This window comes from Tenrec ecaudatus, chromosome 14 (genome assembly GCF_050624435.1).
Source record: "Tenrec ecaudatus isolate mTenEca1 chromosome 14, mTenEca1.hap1, whole genome shotgun sequence".
NCBI classification, from domain to species: domain Eukaryota; kingdom Metazoa; phylum Chordata; class Mammalia; order Afrosoricida; family Tenrecidae; genus Tenrec; species Tenrec ecaudatus.
The window spans coordinates 83,557,825-83,585,643 of NC_134543.1; the positions used below are offsets into that span (position 1 = coordinate 83,557,825).

General features: G+C 53.4%; 2 protein-coding genes and 1 non-coding gene across 9 annotated transcripts; 2 read left to right on the forward strand and 1 right to left on the reverse strand.

Annotated features, from left to right (window-relative positions):
* Window positions 1-6,158: 6,158 nt before the first annotated feature.
* Window positions 6,159-6,231, reverse strand: TRNAR-ACG (transfer RNA arginine (anticodon ACG)). Its single transcript has one exon. It is a non-coding gene; the product is annotated as a tRNA-Arg (tRNA).
* A 304-nt stretch (window positions 6,232-6,535) lies between these two features.
* PRMT5 (protein arginine methyltransferase 5) lies at window positions 6,536-13,683 on the forward strand. 3 transcript variants are annotated; one of them, XM_075531175.1, is made up of 17 exons: window positions 6,536-6,689; window positions 7,245-7,363; window positions 7,683-7,768; window positions 7,945-8,079; window positions 8,424-8,536; window positions 8,683-8,732; window positions 8,964-9,127; window positions 9,743-9,904; window positions 10,382-10,459; window positions 10,551-10,609; window positions 10,693-10,815; window positions 10,890-11,065; window positions 11,454-11,563; window positions 11,788-11,881; window positions 12,044-12,160; window positions 12,368-12,432; window positions 13,069-13,683. In XM_075531175.1, the coding sequence occupies exons 1-17, from the start codon at window positions 6,580-6,582 to the stop codon at window positions 13,231-13,233; spliced, it is 1,926 nt and encodes a 641-aa protein (XP_075387290.1). In that variant the 5' UTR covers window positions 6,536-6,579; the 3' UTR covers window positions 13,234-13,683. The 3 variants fall into 3 exon arrangements, with proteins under 3 accessions (XP_075387290.1, XP_075387291.1, XP_075387292.1); XM_075531176.1 differs by having other exon boundaries at window positions 13,143-13,683; XM_075531177.1 differs by having other exon boundaries at window positions 13,146-13,683.
* Window positions 13,684-14,618: 935 nt separating this feature from the next.
* RBM23 (RNA binding motif protein 23) lies at window positions 14,619-26,884 on the forward strand. 5 transcript variants are annotated; one of them, XM_075531129.1, is made up of 14 exons: window positions 14,619-14,799; window positions 20,475-20,551; window positions 21,058-21,173; window positions 21,621-21,668; window positions 21,796-21,969; window positions 22,350-22,403; window positions 22,533-22,650; window positions 22,750-22,902; window positions 22,996-23,133; window positions 23,514-23,579; window positions 24,880-25,075; window positions 25,163-25,267; window positions 25,364-25,433; window positions 25,521-26,867. In XM_075531129.1, exons 2-14 carry the CDS (start codon window positions 20,486-20,488, stop codon window positions 25,522-25,524), a joined length of 1,308 nt encoding a protein of 435 aa, XP_075387244.1. In that variant the 5' UTR covers window positions 14,619-14,799; window positions 20,475-20,485; the 3' UTR covers window positions 25,525-26,867. The 5 variants fall into 5 exon arrangements, with proteins under 5 accessions (XP_075387244.1, XP_075387245.1, XP_075387242.1 ...); XM_075531130.1 differs by lacking the exon at window positions 25,521-26,867 and having other exon boundaries at window positions 25,364-25,437; XM_075531127.1 differs by lacking the exon at window positions 21,621-21,668 and having other exon boundaries at window positions 14,666-14,799; window positions 25,521-26,873.
* Window positions 26,885-27,819: the final 935 nt, after the last annotated feature.

The window sequence follows — 27,819 nt, forward strand, 5'->3', positions numbered from 1 at the left end:
GAGATTGGTCTAGAGTGGTTTGGGGGTTGGTTGCTAGCTCTGACAGGTTTTTATATTAGGCTTTTCCCGACGTCATAAATAAATTGGGTAGTTTTCCAGCTTTTCTATTTTTCCAGACGGTTTCTACTTTCCACTCATTTTGACAGATAAATGCTGTATAATAGAGAGAATGCAAATGGGCACCGATTAGTTTGCTTCAGGAACCATGCCACTTCCGCAGCTAGAGGACGGCCTTGATTGTGAAGCAGCAATTTGGAGCAGGAGGAGGGTCAAGCGGACCATTATTTTGGTGCTGAAAAGTGCTGGCTGGCTTGGCAGACACAGAGGGGAGGGAGTGGCTGGGGTGGGAGGCGAAAGGGGGGGTGAGAGACAGGGAAGGAGTGTTTGGAGGGTGTGTGTGTGTGTGTGTGTCTGGTGTGTGTGTGTGTTGGTGCTGGGTGTGTGTGTGTTTGGTGTGTGTGTGTGTTGGTGCTGTGTGTGTGTGTGTGTGTGTGTGTTTGGTGTGTGTGTGTGTGGGTGCTGTGTGTGTGTGTGTGTTGGTGCTGGGTGTGTGTGTGTGTTGGTGCTGTGTGTGTGTGTTGGTGCGGGGTGTGTGTGTGTTGGTGCTGGGTGTGTGTGTGTGTGTGTGTGTTTGGTGTGTGTGTGTGTGGGTGCTGTGTGTGTGTGTGTGTTGGTGCTGGGTGTGTGTGTGTGTTGGTGCTGTGTGTGTGTGTTGGTGCGGGGTGTGTGTGTGTTGGTGCTGGGTGTGTGTGTGTGTGTGTGTGTGTGTGTATTGGTGCTAGGGGAGCAGGAGGACCTGGTGGGAGCCCCGGTTGATTCTGACTCATGACCCTCCTGGTGACCCCAGGTGTGCAGAGCAGAAGAGTCCCTGAGGATGTCAAGGTGGCGACCTTTCCGAAGCAGATAGGCCTGTTTTCTGTGGCACCTGGGTAGTTTCTAAAGCCAACGTTCCTGGAAGTTGCCCAGCACTTAAGCAGTGTGCCACCCAGGGCGGTGGTGGGAATGACCTGGGATGAGTGGGGAGAAGCAGGGTCTCTCACCCAGAGAGTTTTGGTTCTCCCTGTTCCATCCTGCCTGGTCTGCCGCCACCCCAGCCAGAGTCTCCATCTCAGGCAGAAAGGTGATTCACAGGCGGTGAGTCCAAGCGTTTGGGATGCGGGCAGAGCATGAGAAACAGAGCACCGACTTCCAATTTTGGCCTAAGGCCAAGTCCTGTGTGAGACGCCCCTCCACCCCTACCCGCAAGGCCTTTCCTTCCTGCCTCTCCACGGCTCCTGAAGACGAACTCACCGCCACATGCTGTCTTCTTCATGGGACAGGCAGACACTGCAGGTGTGACACACTGACAGCACAGACAGGTGAGATTTCTACCCACAGCAAATTTGCTTTAAGGTGGCTCAGAAAATCTCCGGCCCCTTTAATATGAATCCTTTGGAAAACAATTTTCACTGGTGGCAACAATGACGTTACCGTTTCGTAGAGTTTCCTCTGTGTTTCTCACCCATACGTGGGGTAGTGCACAACCAAAGGAGCAGCCACCGGTTCGACCTTAGGTGTTACACGGCCGGGAAAGCAGATGGTCCACGAGCCAGATACGTGGCTTCTGAAGGAGAAACAACATCTAGTACGTCTGTGTCAGTGCAGAATTCGGCTGGGCACATCTGGGGCACAGACAAGCACAGCTCTACAATTCCTTCTTATTTCAGTGCGGCTGCGGAACCCTAACCCACTTCCTGTGGACCGCAACCTACTGAAAAGCCCTCCAGGAAGAATTCCAAATAAATGATATACGAGGGGGGGTCCCCCCCAAAAAACTGGAATATTTTTTTCAAAGCTATGTATTTAATTTTTTTAATGAAACAACCTTATCACCTTCAAAGCATTCTCCATGACACTTAATACATTGGTCAATTTTGCAATTCTATTTGTCGAAACTTTTTTCAAACGCATCTGTTTGGATGGCTGATAGCACCTCCCTTTTTTTTTTTCTTCACCTTTTTTATGTCGTCAAATCATTGTCCTTTCGTGCCCCTCTTCATTCCTGGAAACAAAAAGAAGTCCCATGGAGCCAGGTCGGGTGAGTAAGGTGCATGGGGCAAGAGAGGCATGCTGTTTTTGGCAGAAAACTGGAGCACTGAGCTGGCTGTGTGAGCAGGTGCATTGTCATGGTGGCAAAACCAGTCCCGTCTGCCACAAGTCAGGCCTTTTTGTCCCACAGTGTTACACAATCTGTTCAGAACCTCTGAATAGAAAGCTTGATGAATAGTCTGACCTGATGGAATGAACTCCAAATGCACGATTCCCCTCACATCAAAAAACAAATGACATCGGTTTTAAGGGGTACCCCTCCTAGATACCCCTTCCTAAAAGAGGGAAAGCAGAGTTCCCCCCCCCCCCCCCGTGTGGACTGTGCACAGTGACTTCATTCTCTGGAAAGGCGTCAAGAGCGGAGCACATGAAATGGAGAACCTAACAGACGCTTTTTCAGTTGCGTGATCAGGCACATAATCACGTGTCCTCGCTGCTCCTGAGTCGATTCTGACTCCGTGACCCTAGAGCAGGGGTCCTCAAATGTTTTAAACAGGGGGCCAGGTCACTGTCCCTCAGGCCCGTTGGAGAGCTGGACTACAGTTTAAAAAATATATGAGCAAGTTCCTATGCACACTGCACGTATCTTAGTTTGAAGTAAAAAGCAAAACGCGGCAAGAAACACCCAGTGGCCTGGATAAATATCCTCGGTGGGCTGCATGTGGCCCGCGGGCCGTAGTTTGAGGACCTCTGCCCTCGAGGACAGAGTCGAACTGACCCTTTGGGTCTTGGAAACTGTAACTCTTAAAAAAAAACAAAAACAAACCTCATCTTTCTCCCTCAGAGCGGCTGATGGTTTAGAACTGCTGGTCTTGCGGTTCACAAGTCAACAGGTAACCCACCATGCACCAGGGCTCTCAGTGTGTCCTTCCTTTTTCTTTTTCTAACTGTGTACTTCATTTGTCTTCTTGAGGTGCCCTTGGAGATGTTCTGGTCCGCCCTTTCACGCCATCAGTTCTTGTGTTTACTGTAGCTTCTCTATGGTTATGGGCAGGAGCCAGAGTCTCTTCTGGCATCCATTTTGATTTTGCTTTCCTGTGTTTTTAATGACCTTTTGCTTTATTCTTGTATGATGTTCTTGATGTCATTCCACAGCTTACGAGATCTTCGGTCATTGGGTGTTCGATGCATCACCTCTGTAATTGAGATGTTCTTGAAATTCAGGTGGAGTATACCGCATGGTTGTACTTTGGCTCTCATGGACTTGCTTCCATTTTCTCAGCTTCAGCCTGGACTTACAGATGAACAACTGATCGTCTGTTTCACAGTTGACCCCTGGACTCTCATTTTAGAGGCTGCTATTGAGCTTCTCCATCTCCTCTTCCCACAGACATAGGCAATTTGACTTCTGCGTACTCCATCTGGAGAAGTCCACAGGTACAGCCGTCTTTTGTGTTGCTGAAAAGAGCATTAAAAAAAAAAAAAGCATTTGTGAAGAAGCGGTCATTGGTCTTCTTGGATCAAGAGGCTGTTGTTCAAACAGAACAAGGACGTACTGCAGAGTTTAAAATCAAGAACTCTGTGCATCAGGTTGTCTCCTCTCATCCTACTTATTCAATCTGTGTGCTGCACAAATCATCAGAGATACGGATTATATGGAGAAGAATGCAGTGACAGTATTATTATGGTTACTTTTAGTAACAGTATCATTAGGTAGGCTTATTATTAACAGCCTGCGATATGCGGGTGACACACCCTTGCTTGCTGGCGGGAGGAGGAAGGTCAAGGACTACAGCTTTCCCTATGGATTCTAGCTCGTGGGAAAAGGAAACTCCTCACAACGGGGCCAATACATGGCCTGATGACACATGGAGAAAAGACGGACGTTGTTAGGATTTCATCTGGCTTAGAACCACGGTGCTCAGGGAAGCATCAGCCAAGAGATCCAGGGACACATTTATTGGGTAATATCTGCTGCACGAGGCTCTGAAGTGTTGGAAAGCAGGGAGGTTCCTTTGAGGACTGAGGTGCGCCTGACCTCAGCCACGGTGTTTCACTCACGTCAGATGCATGTGAAAGTTAGACACTGCTGCCAAAGAAGAATCGTGCCTCGGGATGATGCTGGCCAAGAACATCGAAAGCCCCATGGACGGCCAGGGGGACAAACGACTCTGTCTGGACGCATGCTCCGCAGCAGCCCGGGCGGCGAGACTTGGTCTCACGTACTTTGGACATAGTATCGGGAGAGACCAATTCCTGGAGAAGGACGTCATGGTCACTAAAGTGGAGAGGCAGCGAAAGAGAGAGGAAGACGCTCAAGGAGATGAACTGGCGGAGTGGCTGCCACGGTGGCGCGGGCGGTGTTTCAGTCTGGCTCGGTCGTACCCACGAGTCGCAACGTTGCTGAGAGTCAGGACCAACTCCACATGGTCCTTTACAGTAACAAGTCTGTGCCCTTGATATGTCCTGGAAATGGCGTCTCTTCCTCCCCCACATCTCAGTCCAGTCGTGAGAAAGGCATCAGGGAAAAGTCCACTGGAGAGGCAGTCGATAAGGCTCCGGGCCTGTAACCCTCAAAATTTGCAGTCATTGGGGGGAGGGGGGAGGCTTCAGAAACTGTCACAACTACATGTCATGTGCATATCTATAATGAAATCAAACAGTAACAGTGAAAGAGACGGTGGGGCACAGCACCGCCCAGGCCTCAGGCCGGCTGGAGCATTGTCTCCATCTCCTCTGTCCTTTGCCCCTGGGGAGAGCTTAGCCTGTGTATGCTCTTCCACGTTCGCAGAGCTCTCCCCCACATGCCACGGTGACCTCATCCACTCATGACTTCAGTCACTGCCCACCTTCTGGAGATTTCCCAACCTCCTGGGCCAGGGCCCTGGCCCATCCAATTTTCGATTACACAGCGCCCTCTAGACGCTCAGTTCAACATGTCCAAACACAAACCCTAACTTCCAAAGCGTGCGCTTCCTGCCTCGCTCACGGGAAGCTGCACCCTGGGCCCCACCCGGACTGCTTTGCTTTTGCTCACAGTGCCCTGGCTGTCCTTCCCTCCAGCCGGTCAGTGCCTCCTGCTTAGCCTTCTGGTGCTGTGTCCTCCCCATCACCCAAGGCAGGCCTTCAGCACAGCTGGGCCGTCTGCCTTCAGACGACCCCTTGCCTATGCCATCCCCAGCTCTGTTCCTCCTTTTCCCAGCTCCATAGCAAGGGGGAATCCATCCCTAGTCTTGGGACCCTGACCAGGCAGTTCTACGGCTCCCTTCCACTGTATCCTCTCACCAGGAAGTCCTTCTTGTGGTTATCTAGCTTTGAGTTTCAGGCAGATTAACCAGGAATTCGTGACAGTGTAACCACAGTTTAAAAGTGTAACATACCGTGGGGAGAGTCCATTGTAAGAGTGCTGACTACATGAGCCCAGTTTTCTCAGTGTTCAGATGGACACACACACACACACACACCACCTTTGAAGGGGGTAATAAAATTAGCCTACACAAAATGGCTGCGGAGACCACGTGAGCCCCAGACCAGAAGAACTAGATGGCAAGTGCTGTGCGGGCGCTGCTGACAGCTCTGAAAGGGGCCTTAAAAGGAGCTATTGGGTGGATGTTGGGTGAACAGAACTCAGTCATTTTTTTAAAAGACCAGGCTTAACAACAACAACAAAAAAGACCAGGCTGACAGTCTGGTGGAATCTCCAAGGCGATAGCCCTTAGGCAGCTTGGAAGCTGGGAACTGAACTTCCTTGTGGCTCAGCTTCCAGACTAAAGACAGAAAACTGGCGTCCAGCATTCCCTGGGGAGACAGCTCGGCAGGAGGGATGGGAAACGGCTCAGGGAGAAGGTAAACACAGGGCACTGGGAAGAGTGTTGTTACACTGTGGGAATTACAATCAGTGTCACCAGACGAAATGTTGCATGGAAAGCCAATTTACTCTGTAAACTTTGATTTAAAAAAAAAGATTACAGCGCCTATTAAAATTAAGACCTGAAATAAAAGTAAGTACAGATTTTAAAAAGTGCATAGCCAGGGAAACTAGAAATGTGTTTTCTAAACGTAATGAAGTTAAAAATAAGCACTCCTCTCGTAGGCACCTACTACACTAGGTGTGTAATAAGAAGTCCCTTCGAGCCAGCCAGGAGTCGAACCTGGAATCTTCTGATCCGTAGTCAGACGCGTTATCCATTGCGCCACTGGCCCCGAGACGACGACGAGTGGCTCAATGATGACACTTCAAGCTCCTCCTGCAGGGTTTCATGGGACGTGTAGTCTTAAGCAACGCGGCCGCAGGATGAAGCATTCTGGGAAATTGAAGCTTGTCGCGAACCAGATTGGTGGGTTCCCGGGAGCCACGCCACACGTCACTGTGCAGCCCGCTGATTGGCGGGGACAGGCAATTCCCGCCTACTCCGGCTGCTCTTCGCGAGTTGTGGAAGACGCTCTGGTTGTTAGGGCGACTCGTCCCGCCTTCCGGTTTTTTTCTTTCCCTCGGGTTTTGATTGGCTGCTGGTACCAAGGAATCCCGGCGTGGACAGCGCGAGGGGAAAGATGGCGGCTATGGCGGTCGGGGGCGCGGGGGGGAGCCGCGTGTCCAGCGGAAGGGACCTGAATTGTGTCCCCGAAATAGCTGATACGCTGGGGGCTGTGGCCAAACAGGGGTGAGGACCTGGGCCTCCGCGAGTGTAACGCGGGGCCCGAACTCGCGGCCCGCGAGGGCAGACGAGTTAGTCACCCCCGAGAGGCAGGGGTGAGGGAGTCGGCGTGGGGAGGATGGAGGCGGGAGGAGCCTCGCTTCCACGAGGAGAGAAAAGAAACTTACGGGCGTGCGTGGCCCCTGGGCCGAGAAGTCAGGGGGGGACTGCTGAGTCCCCCCAGTACAGGGAGCGGGGTGCAGTGTTGCCTGGGAGCGGGGGAAAGTTCGCGAGGAGCGGGTGGCCTGGGCAGTCGTGGGGCACGTTTGGATGGGACCGTCCAGCAGGCCGGTGGCAACAGAGTAGGAAGAATTCCACTTGGCTTGGGTTTCCCCCTCTTACTCATCTTCTCCGTGCTTTTTTGGGGGGCACAATGCAGCGGTATTGTATACGCCAACGTGGCCGCCGCAGCCCAGTGGGGGACGGATGGCCCACCTGCAGGCGCTGCTGAACTGAGGTGGTCTCAAGCCCGCTGCCTGGCTCTCTCTTTACGTAGTGACTCTGGGTCTGTCGCGGTTGTAGGTTTGATTTCCTCTGCATGCCTGTCTTCCACCCGCGTTTCAAGAGGGAGTTCACTCAGGAACCTGCTAAGAATCGGCCTGGCCCCCAGACACGATCTGACCTACTGCTGTCAGGAAGGGGTAGGGACCATCCCATGCGCCCCTTGATTGTTGGAGGCAGTAACAACCTCTTCTTTATCAGGGTCCTCATTCTCTAACTTTCCTGACCTGGGAATATTGATTAGCCCCCCTGGGAATCAGATCCTCCTTATTTCCCCCCCCCCCCCCCCCCTGCTTACTTGCTAAAAGCCTTACTGCTCTGTTCTGGATCCAGCTGTCCTGATAGAAAAAGCCCTTGGCTTTCATTTCTCTTCTGTTCCCTGCTAAGAAAGACGTTTTTAGCAAGAGTGACATGCTGAGCCTCATTCGGTTTCTGTCTGTCTTGTCTGGGTGATTGCAGACTGGAATACACTAATCGTTGGAAAGCTGTCGCCATGGATTCGCCCAGATTCAAAAGTGGAGAAGATTCGCCGGAACTCAGAGGCGGTAAGGGTATTTCACATCTCCACGGGCTCTTTCTGATGATGTGATCTGTACCTGAGATGGGCGTGGAAAGCAGTTTTTCCTCTCATAACTTGGTGGCTCAAGTGTCTAATATAATTGAGTGAAAGCAACTTGGGTGCTTACCTCTTAACCATCTCCTTTTAATCTCCCATGTCCAGGCCATGTTACAGGAGCTGAATTTTGGGGCGTATCTGGGACTCCCAGCTTTCCTGCTGCCCCTCAATCAGGAGGATAACACTAACCTGGCCAGAGTTTTGACCAACCACATCCACACTGGCCACCACTCCTCTATGGTATGTATGGCTGAGGGCTCTTCCCTTGCGCATCACCTGGCTGTGCTGGGTGCCTTCTTGTGCCTAGCCATTCAGTGTTTGGTGCGCCGGCTGAGTTAAATCCTTAGCACTTCCCACCCCTAAGTGAAAGTGGTATGCAGACGGTTATGAAACACAGAACATGGGATATTTTGTGTCCAGAACTTGAGTTGAAATAAAGGACATGGCAGACTTTTCCACCAGCACATGTGTACACACGTGTAATCTCAAATTGGGACGACACGATTCGTCTGTGGTGTGGCTCGGGTAAGACTGCAGCAAGCCTGTGGACTCTGGGTTTAACGAGGAGGTCTATTCGTGCGCAGTTCTGGATGCGCGTGCCCCTGGTGGCACCAGAGGACCTGCGGGACGATGTCATCGAGAACGTGCCAGTGACTCACGCAGACGAGTACAGCGGGGAGGAGAGGACCTGGATGTGGTATGCCTCTCGCTGGTGCTTTTCTGTAAAGGCAAAGACTGGGGGAGGGGACCTGTAGGTGGCACCTTTAGGGGGGGCTCTGGGAGCTCAGTCAGTGCGAAGCCCTCTAAGTTCGTCTCCATTGTACTGTCCCTGACCCTGCACAGGTGGCACAACTTCCGCACTTTGTGTGACTACAGCAAGAGAATCGCAGTGGGTAAGTAAGTCCCGGGGCTCCTGGGATAGGTGTCCCTTTGCCAAGGCCTCTGACTAGGAATCAGGAGTTACAGTATCATGTGCTGCCAAGGCAGTTTTTCTACTTTGCAACTTTCGCTGCACCTCAGTTGACCTTGCTCCTAAAAAAAGTAGTAAATGGACCTTGTAGAAAGGAACAAAGTTTAAGTTCTTGCCTGGCACAAGTTGACTGGTCTTTCTTTCTCTTGTGTAGCTCTTGAAGTGGGGGCTGACCTCCCATCTAATCATGTCATTGATCGTTGGCTTGGGGAGCCCATCAAAGCAGCCATTCTCCCCACCAGCATTTTCCTGACCAATAAGAAGGGGTTTCCTGTTCTTTCCAAGATGCACCAGAGGCTCATCTTCCGGCTCCTCAAGGTGAGTGGGACCCAAACCAAGCTCCCTGCCGCCAAGTCGATGTGGACTCATAGCAACCCCCAAGGGCAGGGTAGCACCAACTTCCCCTAGGAGTTTCCAAGAGGGTCACTGTATATGGGAGTAGAAAGTCCCATCTTGCTCCCGTGGAGCGACTGGTGGTTTTGAACGCCTCACTTTGCAGGTCGCAGCCCAACATGTACCATAGCCACTACGCCACCAGGGCTCCCTCAGGGAGGGTTAGAGCTGTGTTCAGATGTGTGCGCTGCTGCTTTTGTTTCCCCGTGAGGCTGACTCTGCCTGAAGAGCCATTTCCATAAAGTTGGTGTCGCAGGTGTTCAGGCAAACGGCAGTGGGAGCTCCGCCAAGCTTTCCAGCAGAACTAGATCTCTGGAGAACTTGGCAGAGGCCTTTGTGGAAGAAGTTTCAGCAGAGATCCACGGGGTCTTTTACACCAGGAGGATTCTAAGTTCTTGGAGGCCCCGTGCTGCTCGTGAGGTGGTGGGGTGTGGGTGGGGCCAGGAAGTGGAGAGTTGCGTCTCTGGCTCATTGTGGCTGTACGCTGTGAGATCGCCCAGAGTCTTGGTTCCAGGGCTGATGGTCTGGCTTTTCTCCCAGCTGGAGGTGCAGTTCATCATCACTGGCACCAACCACCACTCGGAGAAGGAGTTCTGCTCCTATCTGCAGTACCTGGAGTACTTGAGCCAGAACCGCCCGCCACCCAATGCCTACGAGCTCTTTGCCAAGGGCTATGAAGACTACCTGCAGTCCCCACTCCAGGTAGGGCTGGAGCACTTGGAACGCTGGGGTGGGGGTGGGCTGGGTGGGTTCTGGGGGATGTGTCTGGAGGATGGGGTGCCCTGAATCCCTTCCCAAACTCAGGAGGCAGTGTGAAGGTTTTGGTGTTCTTGGGCATTTCCCCGCCCCCCTGCCACTGCACCCCCGAAATTAGCTTACCTTGTCTTTTTCTTTTTTTTCAAATCATTTTATTTGGGGCTCGTACAACTCTCATCATAATCCACACATTAAACATCCATTGTGTCAAGCACATTTGGACATTTGTTGCCATCGTCATTCTCAAAACATTTGCTTTCTGCTTGAGCCCTTAATATCAGCTCCTCATTTTCCCCCTTCGCCCACTGTTCTGTTGTCCACCCCCAGGGAGGAGGTTATATATAGATCCATGTAATCGGTTCCCCCTTCCACTGCACCCCACCCTCCACCCTCTTACCTTGTCTTTGTCATCTCATTCGTTAGCCACTGATGGACAATCTCGAATCACAGACGTACGAAGTGTTTGAAAAAGATCCCATCAAATACTCACAGTACCAGCAGGTACCGTGTGGGTCCCAGGGTCCCCTGGGTGAGAGTGGGTGGAGGCCAGGAGTCCCTTCCTGCTGAAGCCTCCTGCCCTCCCCTTCCCCAGGCCATCTATAAATGTCTGCTGGACCGAGTACCCGAGGGAGAAAAGGAAACCAGCGTCCAGTGAGTGTCCTCCCCGTCACCCCAGAGACTCACCTGCCCCTGCTCTAGACGCAGGTCCAGGTGACTCGCTCGTCCTTTCTCAGGGTGCTGATGGTGCTGGGAGCAGGCCGAGGTCCCCTGGTAAACGCCTCCCTTCGGGCAGCCAAGCAGGCAGACAGGCGGGTCAAGCTGTACGCCGTGGAGAAAAACCCAAACGCCGTGGTGACGTGAGTGGCTTCCCTGGCACTGCCTCCGGCCTCATTTCCTCCCAGCGTCCTCACCCGCAGCGTCTCTGTCCTAGGCTGGAAAACTGGCAGTTTGAGGAATGGGGGAGCCAGGTGACGGTCGTCTCTTCTGACATGCGGGAGTGGGTGGCTCCCGAGAAGGCAGACATCATTGTCAGTGAGCTGCTGGGTTCCTTCGCCGACAACGAGCTGTCCCCTGAGTGCCTGGATGGAGCCCAGCACTTTTTAAAAGGTGCCTGCCAGCTGGGGTGGCAGCAGTCAGGAAGGGATGGATTACCGAGTTGGGGAGGCTGGGCAGGGGTGGGGAGGACAGGAAGGAAACCTGAGAGGAGGCTGGGTTGCGGGGAAGGTGGGTTGGGCTTGGGTCCAGTCCTAGCGGCTTGAAACCTGCTGCTTTTGCTGGCTCTGACTTTAGCACATGTCCCCACAGCTCAGGGTCCGCCTGGTTTTAATCGTTCCTGCGGCACTGTACGTGGAACGCCCCTGATGAGTGGGCACCGGCCGGCCCAGGAATGTGATGGCAGGCGGGGGCGAGGGGCGCGTTGGTAGAGCCTCAGTCAGTAAAGGCATGCACCCCATTTCTCTCCCATTGGAACGGATCTGACCCTCCTGCCCTGCAGATGATGGGGTGAGCATCCCTGGGGAGTACACCTCCTTCTTGGCGCCCATCTCTTCCTCCAAGCTGTACAATGAGGTCCGAGCTTGCCGGGAGAAAGACCGAGACCCTGAGGTAATGCGCCACTCTTCTGGAAGGAGCCCAGTTCTCTTTAGAAACAAAATTTCCGGTTTTGATGTTAAACAGTTTTCTTCCCTGGGGAAGGGAAAAGGATGTTGGAAGATAGTCGTCGAAATGAAAGCGTTTTTATGTTTTATTTCTGTGTCCCTGAGGAAGGAGGTGTCCCTTGCCTGCCTTCTCCAGCTCTCAGCTTGTTTTCCCTCTCTCTCACGGGACAGGCCCAGTTTGAGATGCCCTATGTGGTGCGGCTGCACAACTTCCACCAGCTGTCTGCACCGCAGCCCTGTTTTACCTTCAGCCATCCCAACAGAGGTGAGTTCCTGCCCGGCAGGCTGACTCCACGAGTGTGCGCGCACCTCCTGGTGTCTGCCTTTGCTGCCCAGGACCGCGCTGTTCCAGCGTCCCTCTGAGGTACTCTTACCAGCGCCCCTAAGGCCCTGGCCCCGTACCATCCACACACCTCTTCCCTGACAGATCCCATGATTGACAACAACCGTTACCGCACCTTGGATTTCCCCGTGGAGGTGAACACAGTGCTGCACGGCTTTGCTGGCTACTTCGAGACAGTGCTTTACCAAGACATCACTCTGAGTGAGTGTGTGGGCCGTGGCGGGGGCCCACGGGCACACTGCCTGGGCAGCAGATGCACATGTTTGCGTGGGTACAGAGGGAGTACAAGGGTCATTGGGTGAAGACTGATGATGACCTGTTTTGTCAGGTCATATTTGAGAGCCCTGCTCAGAAGAGGCAGAAGGCTGAGTGGTAGAGTTTTCTCTCTTTGGTATTTTGTCCACACAGGTATCCGTCCCGAGACTCACTCTCCTGGGATGTTCTCCTGGTTTCCCATCCTCTTCCCCATTAAGGTAGGAGCCACTTTTACAACTCTGTACGTGGGCTAGATTTCACCTGTGGTGTCCCCGTCTCTCCCCTTCTGCCAGCGTGACCCATATCTATTGCTCTCACGTGTTCTTGGAGCCCCGAGTAGGTCTTTGGCGATCTGTAGTGACACCCCCCTGGTCGCCTCCCAGCGGCTTCCTCTGCTGCCCATTTTCTACCTGGAGCAAGCCTTCTCTTCAAAAGGCAACCCCGATCACATTTCTCTCCTGCTTAAAACACCTTCAGATGCTTACCCTAGCCCACAGGATAAAGATACAAAATCTGAACATGGCACCGAAGGCTGGCAGCCCAGTGTGGTTCTTGTATGCCTTGCCTGCTGCCGCCCTCCTTCATCGCTTCTTCGGTTCTCTGGGCCTTGAGTGCTGTTTGCTTTCGGCCTCAGACTTTCACAACGTTTTTCTCAGCCGGGACAGGTCTTTGCTCCTCTCTTCACCCCGTGAAACGCGTCTTTGAGGGCTCTTCTTACTGTCAAACAAACATTCTCTAGCTTCTGAGGCCTACTTACTGTTGCCAATCCTTCTCTAAGGACTTAGCATAGCCCCCTGTACGTGCTGAAAGCACCACTGGGATGTTCATTCGGTGCGACGTCACTCCTTGTTCAGGTCAGCTTGTGTCCCGCCACATCATCCGCGAGGGCCTCCGCTCTGAGCCTGACCCCGCTGTTTACTCCCCGCAGCAGCCCGTCACGGTGCGTGAAGGCCAGACTGTCTGCGTGCGCTTCTGGCGCTGCAGCAGCGCTAAGAAGGTGTGGTACGAGTGGGCCGTGACAGCCCCAGTCTGCTCCGCCATCCACAACCCCACCGGCCGCTCGTACACCATCGGCCTCTAGCCCTGCCTACAAGTGCCCAAAGCTGTGGAAGCAGCTTCCGGTGTGCTCCTCTAGCGCAGAAGGTGCAGTGATCACGGGGCTGTGATTCCCCTTGGCCATCCGAGAGGAGGATGTCGGTCTGCTTTCCTGCCTCACACCAAAGTGGGCCGAGAGTGAGAGTTCGTCGCAGGGCTCAAGCTACCAATCTGTGAAGACTTCAGGCCGGGACTTGAAGAATCCGGCTGCGTCTGAAGTTAGTCACCACCTTCAGGCACTCCACCTCAAGAGCTCCCTGGGAGTCCTAAGAACATTTGGATGGAATACATTTTCAGCCCTTTCTCTATCCATCTCTGTTCCCATTTTGGTGGTTTTGTGTAGGAGGAAATACAAATAAAGTGAAGTTGTGGCCTTTCTTGCTCTGACCTTGCTCCCCCCCTCCCCCATTTTCTCACACCTCACTTCCCACCTAAAGCTGACTAGTAGTTGGTTATTCAATAGGCTAGAGTAGGGCTGCCCTAGAGAGTTTCCAAGGTCATCTTAACGGATGGAGACAGACTGGCACGTTTTTTTCTCTGATGGACCGGCTGCCCAGTTCACACTGGGCTTTTTAGTTAGCTAGCAGTCAAGCACTTTAACCACGGCACCAGCAGAGCCCCAACACCTCACTGGATTCACCTGTATTCAGCTTTGTGCCCTTGTGTTGTCCAAGACCCACGGAGGCCTCGATCTAGTCCCTGTTGTAAAGGTGACTTGGACCCCTGGCCATAGGCCTCTATGAGACTGCCCTCACTGGAGAGCAAGTGTATAGGGCACTGACTTGGCCTCAGCGTGTGTTCCCGTGGGGTCAGGTGGGGCCCCTAAACCTGACTAGCCAGGAGGACAGATTTGTGGTAAGTCCTACACGTCTCAGGCATTGAAGGCGGCAGGAGGTAGGACCCAGCAAAGAATGGGAACAGGGAATGCTACATCCATAACGCCCTGGGGAGCCAAGACGACCTTCAGGAAATTGGTAGGGTTGACCAAGGACACCTGAGTTTCCACTCAACCTGCTGTGCTGACGTAGCCGACCCCAATGCCTGAGACTAGGAGGATGGAGGGGGGCGTGTCTCTAAACCTCTGGGCCTTGGCCCGCCTTCCGCGTGTGATTTAACCAATGAGAGTGGTGAGCGGCTTCAGAAGACACTGGGTTTCAGACAGGCTAGCCAATCACTGGCGGGTTGGTAGTTGCTATGAAACATTTCAGGTTGGCTCCACCCAAGTTTGGGATGTCAGCCAATGAAAATCTGCACTTGGACGGTTGCCACGATACCGGAGAGATTGGTCCCCCGCCGAGTGAGCGGCCCGGCGCATGCGCAAGCCGGGCCCGGTGCTGGAGGCCCGCGGCGCCGCCGCCATTTCGCGGGAAGAAGAGGGGCTCCGGCTGCAGCGCTGCGTTTCTTCCTCAGAATCTTGGGAGAAACCGCGCCCCCGCAGACTCCCAGAGGAGCGGAGAGAGCCGGGACCCCCCTGCGGGGACCCGGAACTGGTGAGAACCCCCAAACCCAGTCCTCCCCCCGCTCCGCAGCGTCGCCTTTGCGTGACGACGCTCTCCTGACGTCACGAGCCGTGTCGGGCGACCAGAGACGGGGCGCTCTGCCCTCTGAGAGTTCGCGGCCTCCGGGCGTCGGCTGGCGCGGTTTCGGGGCGGCCCCCCGTGGGCTCCGTCGTGCCGCCAGAGATGCTGTTTCGTGGGGCCCCGGCCGGCCTGGCCCGAGGCCCGCCCTGTGGGAGGGGAGTTACCGCCCCGCCACGGACGTTTCTTCGGTAGTGGCTTCTTTCCTTTGTGGCCGCGCGGGAGCCCGATGGCTGCGGGGGGACCCCGTCGGACGGCTGACCTCGAGGGGGCAGTTGACACCTCGAGACTGGCCGGAGTCACAGCCTCGCTAGCCCACTGCCCGGCCCTGCAGGGTCACTGCGCGCTGGCACCCACTCGTCCGCAGGGCGTTTGTGTTTGGGGAGGCGCATCCCGTGGCCACGTGACTCTTGAATGGCGGGACACTGGCTCTGTAGGAGTGATTAAAGCAGCGGTTCTCAGCCGCGACCCCTGTGTGTGTGTGTGTGTGTGTGTGTGTGTGTGTGTGTGTCTCGAACGACCCTTTCACAGGGGTCGCCTGATTCATCACAGTGGCAAAATGACAGTCATGAAGTAGCAACCTCAATAATCTTGAGGGACTGTAGGAAAGGGTCTCCACATTAGCAAGGTTGAGAACCACTGTTTTTGTTTTCCTTTTTAAAAAAATCATTTTATTGGGGGCTCGTACAACTTTAAAAAATTCAATTTATCGGGGACTCTACAATTCTTATCACAATCCATACATCCATACATTGTGTCAAGCACGTTTGTACATTTGCTGCCATCATTTTCTTTCTCTTTTTTAAAAAAAACATTTTATTATGGACTCATACAACTCTTATCACAATCCAGACATACATCAATTGTATAAAGCACATCTGTACATTCTTTGCCCTCATTATTTTCAAAGCATTTGCTCTCCACTTAAGCCCTTTGCATCAAGTCCTCTTTTTTTCCCCTCCCTCCTCGCTCCCCTCTCCCTCGTGAGCCCTCGATAATTTATGAATTATTATTTTGTCATTTCTTTCTCTGTCCGGCGTCTCCTTTCACCCCCTTTTCTGTTGTCCATCCCCCAGGGAGGAGGTTACATGTAGATCCTTGTATCGGTTCCCTCTTTCCAACCCACTCACCCTCTACCCTCCCCATATTGCCCCTGACAACCCTGGTCCTGAAGGTATCATCCGCCTTGGATTCCCTGTGCCTCCAGCTCCTGTCTGCACCAGTGTGCATCCTCTGCTCTATCCAGACTTGCAAGGTAGAATTTGGATCATGGTAGTTGGGGGGAGGAAGCATTTAGGAACTGGAGGAAAGCTGTATTCTTCATCGGTGCTACATCGCACCCTGACTGACTCATCTCCTCCCCTAGACCCCTCTGTGAGGAATTCTCTAATGGCCGACAAATGGGCTTTGGGTCTCCACTCTGCACTTCCCCCTTCATTCACTGTGGTAAGATTTTTTTTGTTTCTGATGATGCCTTAAACCTGATCCCTTCGACATCTCGTGATCGCACAGGCTGGTGTGCTTCTCCCATGTGGGCTTTGTTGTTTCTGAGCTAGATGGCCGCTTGTTCACCTTCAAGCCTTTAAGACCCCAGACACTATCCCTTTTGATAGCCGGGTACCATCAGCTTTCTTCGCCACATTTGCTTATACACCCGTTTGTCCTCAGCAATCGTATCATGGAGGTGTGCACCCAATGATATGATTTTTTGTTCCTTGATGCCTCATAACTGACCCCTTCGGAACCACGTGATCACACAGGCTGGTGTGTTCTTCCATGTGGGCTTCATTGCTTCTGAGCTAGATGGCCGTTTGTTTATCTTCAAGCCTTTAAGACCCCAGATGCTATCTTTTTTGATAGCTGGGCACCATCAGCTTTCTTCACCACATTTGCTTGTTCACCCGCTTTGGCTTCAGCAGTTGTGTCTGGAGGGTGAGCATCATAGAGTGCCAATTTAATAGAAGAAAGTATTCATGCATTGAGGGAGTGATTGAGTAGAGGCCCAAAGTCCTTCCGCCACCTTAGTACTAAACCTATAAATATATTTACATTGATCTATTTCCCCATCCTCATATATATATATATTTGCATATGTACATGTCTTTGTCTAGACCTCTATAAATGCCCTTTGCCTCCTAGCTCTTTCCTCTATTTCCCTTGACTTTCCTCCTGCCCCACTATCATGCTCCATCCCCACCTGGGTTACAGCTATACCTCTTCTTTACGTAACCTTACCCTTGATCATTCCCTACCAGGCCTGCCACTCCCACCTCTCCACCAATTTGGATCCCTTGTTGTTCCCTTGTCCCTGGGTTTGTTGCCACCATCATTTTCAAAATATTTTCTTTCTACTTGAGCCCCTGGCATCAGTTCCTCATTTTCCCCCTCCCTCCTTGCTCCCCTTCCCTCATGAACCCTTGCTAATTTATAAATTATTATTTTGTCATATCTTGCACTGTTTGAAGTCTCCCTTCACCCACTTTTCTGTTGTCCATCCCGCAGGGAGGAGGTCACATGTAGATCCTTGTAATGGGTTCCCCTTTCCAACCCACCCTACCTCCACCCTCCTGTATCTCCACTGTCACCACTGGTGCTGAAAGGATCATCCGCCCTGGATTCCCTATGTTTCCAGTTCCTATCTGTACCAGTGTACATCCTCTGGTCTAGCCAGATTTGTAAGGTAGAATTGTGATCATGATAGTGGGGTTGGGGGGCGGGGGAGGAAGTATTTAAGAACTAGAGGAAAGTTGTATGTTTCGTTGTTGCCACCCTGCACCTTGACTGGCTCGTCTCTTCCCCAGGCCACTTCTGTAAGGGGATGTCCAGTTGCCTACAGATGGGCTTGGGGTCCCCACTCTGCACTCCCCCTCATTCACAATGATAACATTTTTTGTTCTTTGGTGCCTGATAACTGATCCCTTTGACACCTTGTGCTCATGCAGGCTGCTGTGTTTCTTCCATGTGGGCTTTGTTGCTCCTTAGCTAGATAACTGCTTGTTTATATTCAAGCCTTTAACACCCCAGATGCTATATCTTTTGATAGCCAGGCACCATCAGCTTTCTTCACCACATTTGCTTATGCACCCGTTTGTCTACAACGATCGTGTCAAGAAGGTGTGTATCATGGAATGCCAATTTAATAGAAGAAGATATTATTGCATTGAGGAAGTACTTGAGTAGAGGTCCAATGTCCATCTGCTGCCTTAAAACTAAAACTATACATATATGCATATATATCTATTTTCCCACCCTCCTATATAAGTATATTTACATATGTACATGCCTATATTTAGACCTCTATAAATGTCCTTTGGGGCTCATACAACTCATCACAATCTATACATACCATACATCCATTGTGTCAAGCACATTTGTACATTTGTTGACATCATTTTGAAAACATTTGCTTTCTACTTGAGCCCTTGGTATCAGCTCTTCATTTTTCCCCCTCCATTCCCGCTCCCCCCTCCCTCATGAACCTTTGATCATTTATAAATTATTTTTTGTCATATCTTTACAATGTCCAACGTCTCCCTTCACCCACTTCTCTATTGTCCATCCCCTAGGGAGGAGGCTATATGTAGATCCTTGTAATCAGTTCCCCCTTTTCACCCCACCTTCCCTCCACCCTCCAGTATCGCCACTCTCACCACTGGTGCTGAGGGAATCATCCGCCCTGGATTCTGAGAACCACTGTTTTAAAGCATAGTGGTAGCTTGTCACATCCCACGAGCTGGACCGCCCTTTAAAAATGTGTTCCTCCTTTGAGTTGTTTCTGTTCCTTTTCAAGCTGCCCACAACGTGGAGGTGTTTGTGCCCACCTGCATGACGTTACCCTCACTCTGGGCCTCCTGAATGTGGTCAGTGCGCCCTAACTGGGCTCACAGTGGTTCTTCAGTAGTGAGACCCAATGTCTGACTTGAGTCTTAGCTGTGCTATGGATGAGAGATAATGGTGGAAACTCAAACATGCCATGGAGTCAGTTCTTACCCATAGCAACCCCACGGGACAGGGTAGAACTGCCCCGTAAATTCCCAAGACTGAGGTTATTTTTGAGAGTAGAAAGCCTAATCAGCGGTTGGTTTTGAACTGCTGACCTTGTGGTTAGCAGCCCAGCTCACAGCCACTACTCAAGGGAACGCTGGTGATACATTTACTAAACACTGCTGCAAGCTGACTTTTTTTAAAAATTAAAAGATCATTTTATTGGGGCCTCTTACAACTCTTATATTAATTGTATCAAGCATATTTGTACATTTGTTGCCATATTATTTTCTAAACATTTACTTTCTGTTAAGCCCTTAGTATCAGCTCCTCTTCTTCCCTCCCCCTCTCCTCTACAAGCTGACATTTGTACAAGAACAAATTGAGGACCAAAATTTTTATTAATGATTTATTCACTTCTGCACTTGTGTGCATATCCCCCTGATAGGTGTGTACACCCATGAAGCGGTCACCACATTCAGGTAACAATCATACCAATCATCCCCAAAGTTCCCTGTGCCTTTTTGCTGTTCTTCCTCCCCACCACACCCCACGCCCCTGTGCCGGTTCCTAGCCCCACGGATCTGTTTGCTTTGACTGTGGATCGGTTCGGTTTGCTAGAATGGTATGCAGATGGAATCGAGCAGAGTGCATACTCTTGGTCCTGGCGCTCTTTGCCTCAGCAGATGTTGAGGTTTTGTGTCATGTTGGTCCTTGCAGACTAGCCACTTTTGAGCCATTTCATTCCATTGATTTTGTGTTGGTGCCTCGTGTTTCTTACATGAGAGCTGTGTGGACAGCCAGGGGGACGATAAAGGATGGGTAGGTGTGAAAGCCGCAGGGAGGCGGAAGCCTTGCATTGCCTGCTTAGACAGAATGGGCCTGCCGCAATAGGTGGAGTTACTTGAAACGCTGGTTGCTGTTGCACAGAAAATGCTTTGTGATCAGGCCCCTCATCATTACTGTTTGGAAAGAGTTAGGGGCAAACCTGCACCCTGTTGGTGTGAATGTTTTCCCCTCTCAGACCTTTACTCTTGCATTTTATCCTTCTGTTGCAGTGGTTCTCAACCTTTGGGTTGTGACCCCTTTGGGGGTCGAACGACCCTTTCACAACAGTAGCAAAATTATAGTTATGAAGTAGCACCGAAAATAATGTTATGGTTGGGAATCACCACAACATGAAAGGATCGCGGCATTAGGAAGGTTGAGAACCCCGATCCAGGGAAAGTGTGCACTTAGTCCTATGACTTAACATATGTAACAGTTACCTACTCCGAATTTTGAACTGTAAAATGGAGTATCCCTTGTGAAGTGACTGGAAGTTTCGAGCACCAGCGATTTGCTTGCAGGGAACTGAGCGGTATGGTGCCTCTCCCGAGGCATTCTGTTTCCTTCTAGGCTTTTGACAGTTTCTAAGCCACAAAGCAAGTTCAGATCTACGAGGGCTTGGAAACCCAGGGTGAACGATGGTGCGATTCTTTCGGGCTTCAGGGAGCCAAAGGAACTACCTTTGTTGGATGTCCGTTTCTGGGAGGGGGAAGGGCACGTGGGAGGCTGGAAGGGGGGATAAAGGAGGCTCTTGTGTTTTGATGTCCTTTCCCCAGATTCCGACAAGATGGCGGCTGATGACTTTGATATAGTGATTGAAGCCATGCTGGAGGCGCCCTATAAAAAGGAGGAGGTAATATTCCCCACGTCACTTTAGCATTGTACGATTCCTCTTCTGCAGCACGTTTATTAGGCAAGGCTATTTATAAAAGCGGTGGGCTTTTTGTGAATTCTGCTGGCGGCTCTCTATCCTAGGACCGTGCTTTTAGAAATTCCTCGAAGCCCCGGAGGAGGGAGCCTGGTGCTGGGATGAGTGCCGTGTTCAGAACTCTCAGTGACACAGAGCCAACTCTCCCTGCTCCCTCTCCTGGGACTTAAATGTCATTGGGACAGATGTTGGGTGGCTGAGACTTTGGCATCAAAATTTGTCATTCTGGTCTCTTCCTTTTGGGCAGCGCCCCTGCTTCTGCTTACTTCCCTGCTAGGAGATCGGGGCCCCAGACCCTGCTCTGTGATTGAGAGCTTCCATTTCCTGATTCTTTCTTTCTGACTCAACTGGCCTTCTTTCTTTGTCCAATGATTTGAAATCTGTGTGTCTGCAAACTTGTGCCTGGGGACATTTCCTGGCCAACCTCTCAGGATGACCAACAAAGGAAAGAGGTTAAAGAGGAGAGCCCAAACAATACCACCACCGGCACCAGCACGGGTGGCAGTGGGATGACAAATGCCAGCAGCACCAGCACGGTGACTAGCAGGTGAGTGTGGGCACAGGTTGATGGCTTGGAGAAGGGGAACATTGTTGTGCCCTGGGGGGTGGGGATTGCTTTTAATAATGGCTTTAGTGGGTCAAGGGAGTCGTGGTGACCTGGTTTACAATTTTCTCGTCTCCTTGGCCTTGCGGTATAGATGAGTCGATCAGCCCTGGCCTTGGTGGGTTTCATTTGACTAAGATAACAAGCGGGCCTCTGATTGGGAAGCACCAGCTCTGAACTTGACTCTGGGGGTAGAAATGGCTGCTTGTTTATGGCATCCAGGGACATGTGGGTCGGTATCGTCCAATCGCTGTGGACTGCTGTCCACATCTTCTGCCCTTTGGTCTTATACTCGTTCCGTTTCACTGTGGTCTCAACTATCCTTTTGCTTGGGAGAAACTGGAGATGTTCTGGGAAGTAGGAGTTTACGCTGCTGTCCGTCCTTCACAGGACGAAGAGGAGTCGGAGCCCCATCAGGAGCAGGGATAGAAAGCGCAGGTCAGCAGACAGCTGTTGGGGCTTGGGAAGCGTCTCATAAACGGGAGGGGACCAGGGACAGGTTTACTCAAGGGCAAAAGCAGGTTGGCTGTTCTTGGGGAAACCAAGCAGGCGCCTCCCTCTGTAGTCGGAGTCGAGACCGGGATCGACACAAGTGGAGAAGCAGTCGGAGCCGCAGTCGCGATCGGCAGTGGCGCCATGGCAGCCGGAGCTGGGATCGTCGCCGTGGCAGTGAGTCACGCAGTCGGGACCGGCGTCATGAGGACCGGGTGCACTACCGGAGCCCGCCGCCTGCCCCGGGGTATCACCTTTTACTGTCAGACCACCTTTGTCTTGCCGCAAGGGCACAAAGCCAAATGCAAGACCCGGCCCGCGGCTGTGGAACCTGCTCCCCCGTTGGGCAGCCCCACGTGGATTGGCTTTCCTGTAGCTCGTTCTCCCAGGGCTCACCAGGCCTGTTTTCTGAGTTGCCGCTGGCTGGCTCCCCACCGCCAGCCTTTGGGTCAGCAGTCAGGGAACTTCAGAGCCCACCGGGGCCCCTGCCCGTGGTAAACAGAATACCCAGGTAGTCAGTTGAGGGGTGGCACTAGGGCTTCACACATGAGATGAGGGGAGAGGCGGGAGCCCCAGCGAGGGACAGGCTGCAGTTCAGCCCTGTGTTTCGTTTTCCTCCTTCCGTAGGCGCAGGTACGGACCCATCAAGAGCCCCCACTTCAGAGAGAAAAGCCCCGTCAGGTGAGTCCATACGGCCACTTTTCCTGGAATTTTGACGTGTGACTTGTAAACGGCGGAAGACAGGAAGGTAGTGCGTGTGACGGTTACTGGGGACCGAGAAGAGTGGCCTCACAGCCCCGTCCCCTGCAGGGAGCCCGTTGACAACCTGAGCCCCGAGGAGCGGGACGCACGCACTGTGTTCTGCATGCAGTTGGCCGCCCACATTCGGCCTCGAGACTTGGAGGAGTTTTTCTCTTCTATCGGCAAGGTAGCCCCCTCTCCGCCTCAGTCCTCTGCTCTCGTGAGTCCCCTCCCTTCTGTCCGCCTTCTATGCCCAGCTCAGGACTTCCTCTGTCCTGCGGTGTAGGTGCGTGATGTGCGCATCATCGCCGACCGAAACTCGCGCCGTTCTAAGGGTATTGCCTATGTGGAGTTCTGTGAGATCCAGTCGGTGCCGCTGGCCATTGGGCTGACGGGGCAGCGGCTGCTGGGTGTGCCGATCATTGTGCAGGCCTCCCAGGTGAGCCGCTGGGGAGTGGAGTGGGCATGGAGAGCGCGGGGTGGGAGGTGGGGGGCTTGGGGCTCCCCACATCATCCCCTCCTCCTCCTCCAGGCCGAGAAGAACCGCCTGGCAGCCATGGCCAACAACCTTCAGAAAGGCAGTGGTGGGCCGATGCGCCTCTACGTGGGCGCCCTGCACTCCAACATCACCGAGGACATGCTCCGGGGCATCTTTGAGCCCTTTGGCAAAGTGAGCAGCATGCGCAGGAATCCTGGGGAAGGAGGGGGCCTGGGAAGGTGGGGCAGGCGGCCATCCCTGTGCTCATCCCATAGGCTGCATTCCGTGCAACAGGCCTTTGTGTCCGCGCTGTGGGAGTTGGGCGCCTGTCTGCATTCTGGCTGTATGGTAGACCACGGCCTGCGACACACAGGAAATCAGATAGTGGGGTCCAGTCTAAGTAAGGTCTGTCAGGGCCTGTTTTGGAAAGAAAGGACCGACACCTTTTTTAAAACAGCGACTGGAGAGCTGTAATTTGTTGGCTGGGAAGACAGGTGTTTGGGAGACTCCAGGTGGGGAGAAAGAAAGGTGTGAGTGATGGAAAGAGACCTCATCTTCCTTCCTGTTTCCAGATGGACCACGTTTCCCTGATGAGGGACTCTGAGACTGGCCGCTCGAAGGGCTACGGTTTCATCTCGGTGAGTCTCGTCCTTGGGTGTGTCCGTTGTCCACCTGTCTGGCTTTGCAGCGTGGCTTCCTCCTCCTCCTTTGGGAACTGTCTAAACGACCCATAAGCACTGGTGTTCGAAGCTTGGTGTAGCCTTCTGCCCCTTGGGATGAGTGCATTGCTTCTCATTCTCTGCCAGTGGCCCTGCTCCGGAAGTGCCCCTGGGAATAGTAAGGATTCCAGGCTGCCGCCCAAGGAGGTTGGGGGCATGAAGGAGGTGAGGCAGGGGCTCTGAAGGAGAGCGTCATGGGACTGATGGATTGAGAAGCTGTCCCTCCTCTGCTGTCTGCCCTGCTGGAGCAGTACTGGCACTGGGAAGGACCGTCTCATTCCAGTAGCGCTCTAGGGAACTAGCAAGCCCTACTAACAGGGACACGCCATCAAAGTGGGATTTCCAGTTCCCGTAACTGGCCCCCCCCCTGTGCGACTGTGGGGTGGGGAGGACTGGCTGCCAGCCATGAAGGCTGAGAAAGCTGAAACTTGCTGGACTCCGTCCAGGCCCCAGACAGCCAGCCCCACAGCTGCTCTTGGGGCAGAAAGGAAGTATCCAGTAGCAGCCAGCCCCCAACACCCCCCTCCCCATCCGCCTAGGAGCTGCCGGCTCGTCCCCAGGGCGAGCGACCCCAGGGTGAACACAGCCAGCGGGAGTTGTAGTCCTCGCAGCCCTGGGTGTTCTTTTCTAGCGCCCCAAGTGACTCAGATGCAGAGAGGCTTCTGAGCGGCCCTCTTGCCCTTCTGGGGCAGTCTAAGAGGCCAGCCACGTCAGATGTGCATAGACCGCAGACCGCGACTTGTCCTTGACGGGGTGTGCGGTGGGTGCTGGTTCCTGAAAGGCCCTGGAGTGTAGAGGGCCTGTGCTCGGCAGCGCTCTGTCCGTAGCGCTGGGTGGGGGTAGATGGTGGGGGTAGGATTACGGTCTGCTCTGTCCCAGGGCAGGGCTCTCCAGGTCCTGACTCCTCTTTCTTAACTGGGGGTGGAAACTGACTTCCAGCTCATGTGCCCCTTGTGAAACAGCTAGTTAACCGGCTCTTTTTTGCACCCTTGGACTCTCCGTGGAGCCAGAAGATTGGGAAGTGTTGGCTACCAAGTGCTTTGGGGAAGGTTCTTTCCAGAGAACTTTGGGGGACGCGTCAAAGGTTACACTGTTCAGGAAATGGGGGGTTGGGTCCTGTGAGCAAGCCGCTGTCCTGGGACAGGGACGCAAGGGGCGCTGCTCTTAGGGCTTTGGGCGCATGTCTGTAGCGCATGTCACTGCCCTCGGTTTCTTGTAGTTTTCTGACTCGGAGTGTGCCCGGCGGGCTCTGGAACAGCTGAATGGCTTTGAGCTTGCTGGTCGCCCAATGAGGGTTGGCCACGTGATGGAGCGGCCAGATGGTGGTACAGACATCACCTTCCCTGATGGGGACCAGGAGCTGGAGCTGGGATCAGCAGGAGGGCGTCTGCAGCTCCTGGCCAAGCTGGCAGAAGGTGGGCTTTCTCTGCGGGGTGAGCACCTCAGGGCTGAGCGTGAAATCCAGGACTGAAGAGCAATCCCACCTTTTCTTCCCTGTGCAGGCTCGGGACTCCAGCTGCCGACCACAGCCGCCGCTGCCCAGGCTGCTGCACTGCAGCTAAATGGAGCGGGTCCCTTAGGGGCCCTGACCCCAGCTGCTCTGACTGGTAGACTGAGTCTTGGGAAAGGGGGGCACGTGGTTGGAGCCCGGGAAGAAGGAGAGCTCTGTGGTCACTCACTGTCTTGCCGTCCCTCTCCTTCAGCTCTGAGTCCAGCCCTGAGCCTCGCCTCGCAGTGCTTCCAGCTGTCCAGCCTCTTTACGCCCCCGACCATGTGAGTCTCCAGGCCTAGCCCGTTGTAGCCTTTGGGAGTCTCCTTTTGGGCTGCCCGTTGAGCCTCTCCTCCTGCTCCTCACCGCAGGTGATCTGTGACCCGGCGCACCGCCTCCAGTCTCCTCCACAGCTGCCCATCCACAGCTCCCCCTCGCCGTTCTGCAGACCAAGTCATTCCAAGGGTGTGGACATCGGCTCTGGGGGCAACTTCTGCCGGGGAGTCCTTTGCTGAGAAGGACTTTGCTGATCATAGCCCCCAGTCAGAGAGGGCAGAATGACCCCTGCCTTGAGTCCTCCCCCACCGGGAAGGCACGGGGCATCAAGGGAGGAAGCCAACCTCCCTCCTCTTCCTCCCCCTTTACCTTAAAGTCCTGGAAGGAGCTAGTGTGCTGCTACAAGGGCCCTGGAAGAAGACTCGGGCGTGTGTTTGGGAAACTTGCCTTTGAATCAGCTGGGCGCAGCGTAGAACCAGAACTGCCCTTCACGGGGGCTTGGCTGAGGATGGTGGGAGTGGCTCACCCCATGTGGCATTTTGCGTGCCTCGGGGTCTTCAGGAATTTCGGGAAGGTGGGGTAGGTACCTTTCCATTGTCTTCCCTTTTCCTTGGCTGAGCTACCCTTGCTCCCAGCCCTTCCCTGTGGCCTAGGGTAGAGGGGGAGTGTGCTCCTCCTCCCCGTCTCCTGTGAAGCCTGGGTCCTTCCCACTGGGTTTTACGCCCTGCATCTGTAGGTAAATATACACATACATATACACTGTAAAGAAGGTGCCCTGTCCTGGTGGCCGCCACCTTCCCCCCCCTCCCCCCGTGTCTGTAACCTCAGTCAGTTGATGTGTCTGTCTGATTTTAACTTCTCGTGAGCCAAAAACCACAGGTGGATCTAGGGATATAAAACATTTGTAATGCCATTGTGTCCTCTCTTTACTTAAGTTTTTGCTCAGAAAGAAGGGACCTCAAGGGTCCGCAGGAGCTTACCTTGGCACTGGCCTCCCTCCTGCGTGCCGTCTCTGTCTCCCACCAGATGGCAGTGTGAAGGTCGCTCCCTGGGTCCCTTTCTTGATGGAGCACCAGGGGCAGCGGCGGGGCCTGACTGACTTACTTAGGGCTCCCCACTGGTTGGCCTCTGGGTGGTAGAACCCTTAGCTCGGTGTCCACAGGTTTGTGTCCATTTGCTCAGCCGGGCTCCCGTGACCTGATCCGAGGCCTGCTACTGTGCCAGGTCACGCCCACGGTGGCTCTCCTTGGGCCACTGCCAGGACACGATGCAGCAGGCCGGGCCCTCCCGGACCAGCTTCAAAGGGCCGGTGTACCTTTCTCTGTAGGAAGAGCCCGGCTTGCCCAGCGAGGGAAACAACCAGAAGCAGAGACCTGGGACAGAGCTGTGGGGCTTCTCTGTTCTTAACTGATCTCTATAGCAACTGAATGTTAAGACTTTATTTCATGCTAAAAATACAGATAATTGCGGTTAGGTTCTTAATTTTTTTTGTCAGCTCTCTAACTTCTAAGTAGCGTGATGACCTTGTGGTGATGTTAGCCGCCAGGGTTGCTTTTAGCACCAACTCATTAAGTGCTTGAGGCCTGCTGGTGGCATAAAAAGGCCACGGGGACCTAGGACTACCGACTGTGCTGTCACCTGCTGCTACTGCCACCCCCACCCCTCTGGGTCCTGCCTAGCAGAGCCTGTTCTTTGGACCTGGGGGAAGGGAAGAAAAGAAGATGCTCTATTTTTAGGCAGGAGCTTCTGGCCATGACCCAGTCCCCCTAGAATTATTGATCTATCCACTAATGCATCCTGAGAAACCGCAGTGGGGACCATCCTTGACAGTCATCCCGAGGCCATGGGCCAGGCCCCCATGTGGCTGGCTTGGACTGCTCTAAACTTCTGTTAATACCACAGACCCGGCCTCCCTGCCCTCCTGCTCAGATGAGCCTCCGTGCCCACCTACTTAGCTTCCCAACCCTAACTGACCTTTGCCTCCCTGTGTTTCAGCATTTACCTTCCATCTAGTGCTTCCCCCGTATTGCCCCTTGTTCGTAACCGCGCCTCCCTCCTCTTGCTGAGGAAGACAACGGTGGAAGTGAAGAAATATCTGAGCCCACTTCTGCTTTCTTCTTCACCCATATAAGGCGACGGCATCTAGTGGGTGACAGCGGTGTCACCCTGTGTGACTCAGTGCCTTCTCGTTACTCATCCATCTGCAGGGGGTTGTTGGAACGGAGAGAAGGGGGCAGCAAGCCACCTCTGGGCACAAGGCAAGGGAAGCCTCCCTCTACCTGCCTGAGCAGCTGTGGCCCAGAGGCTGAAACTGGCCGGGTGAGAATTTCCCCATCAGCCTTCCTCAAGTGGAGTTTTCCTGTGACCTTTTGGCTTATGAGATGCCTTGGTGGT

Coding starts and splice junctions, on each gene's coding strand:
- PRMT5 (XM_075531175.1), top strand. CDS start 6,580: ATGGCGGCTATGGCGGTCGGGGGCGCGGGGGGGAGCCGCGTGTCCAGC. Junction 7,364..7,682: donor CCTACTGCTGTCAGGAAGGG/GTAGGGACCATC, acceptor GGGTGATTGCAG/ACTGGAATACACTAATCGTT. Junction 10,816..10,889: donor AACCCAAACGCCGTGGTGAC/GTGAGTGGCTTC, acceptor TCTCTGTCCTAG/GCTGGAAAACTGGCAGTTTG.
- RBM23 (XM_075531129.1), top strand. CDS start 20,486: ATGGCGGCTGATGACTTTGATATAGTGATTGAAGCCATGCTGGAGGCG. Junction 23,580..24,879: donor AGGGCTACGGTTTCATCTCG/GTGAGTCTCGTC, acceptor GGTTTCTTGTAG/TTTTCTGACTCGGAGTGTGC. Junction 25,076..25,162: donor CCTGGCCAAGCTGGCAGAAG/GTGGGCTTTCTC, acceptor TTCCCTGTGCAG/GCTCGGGACTCCAGCTGCCG.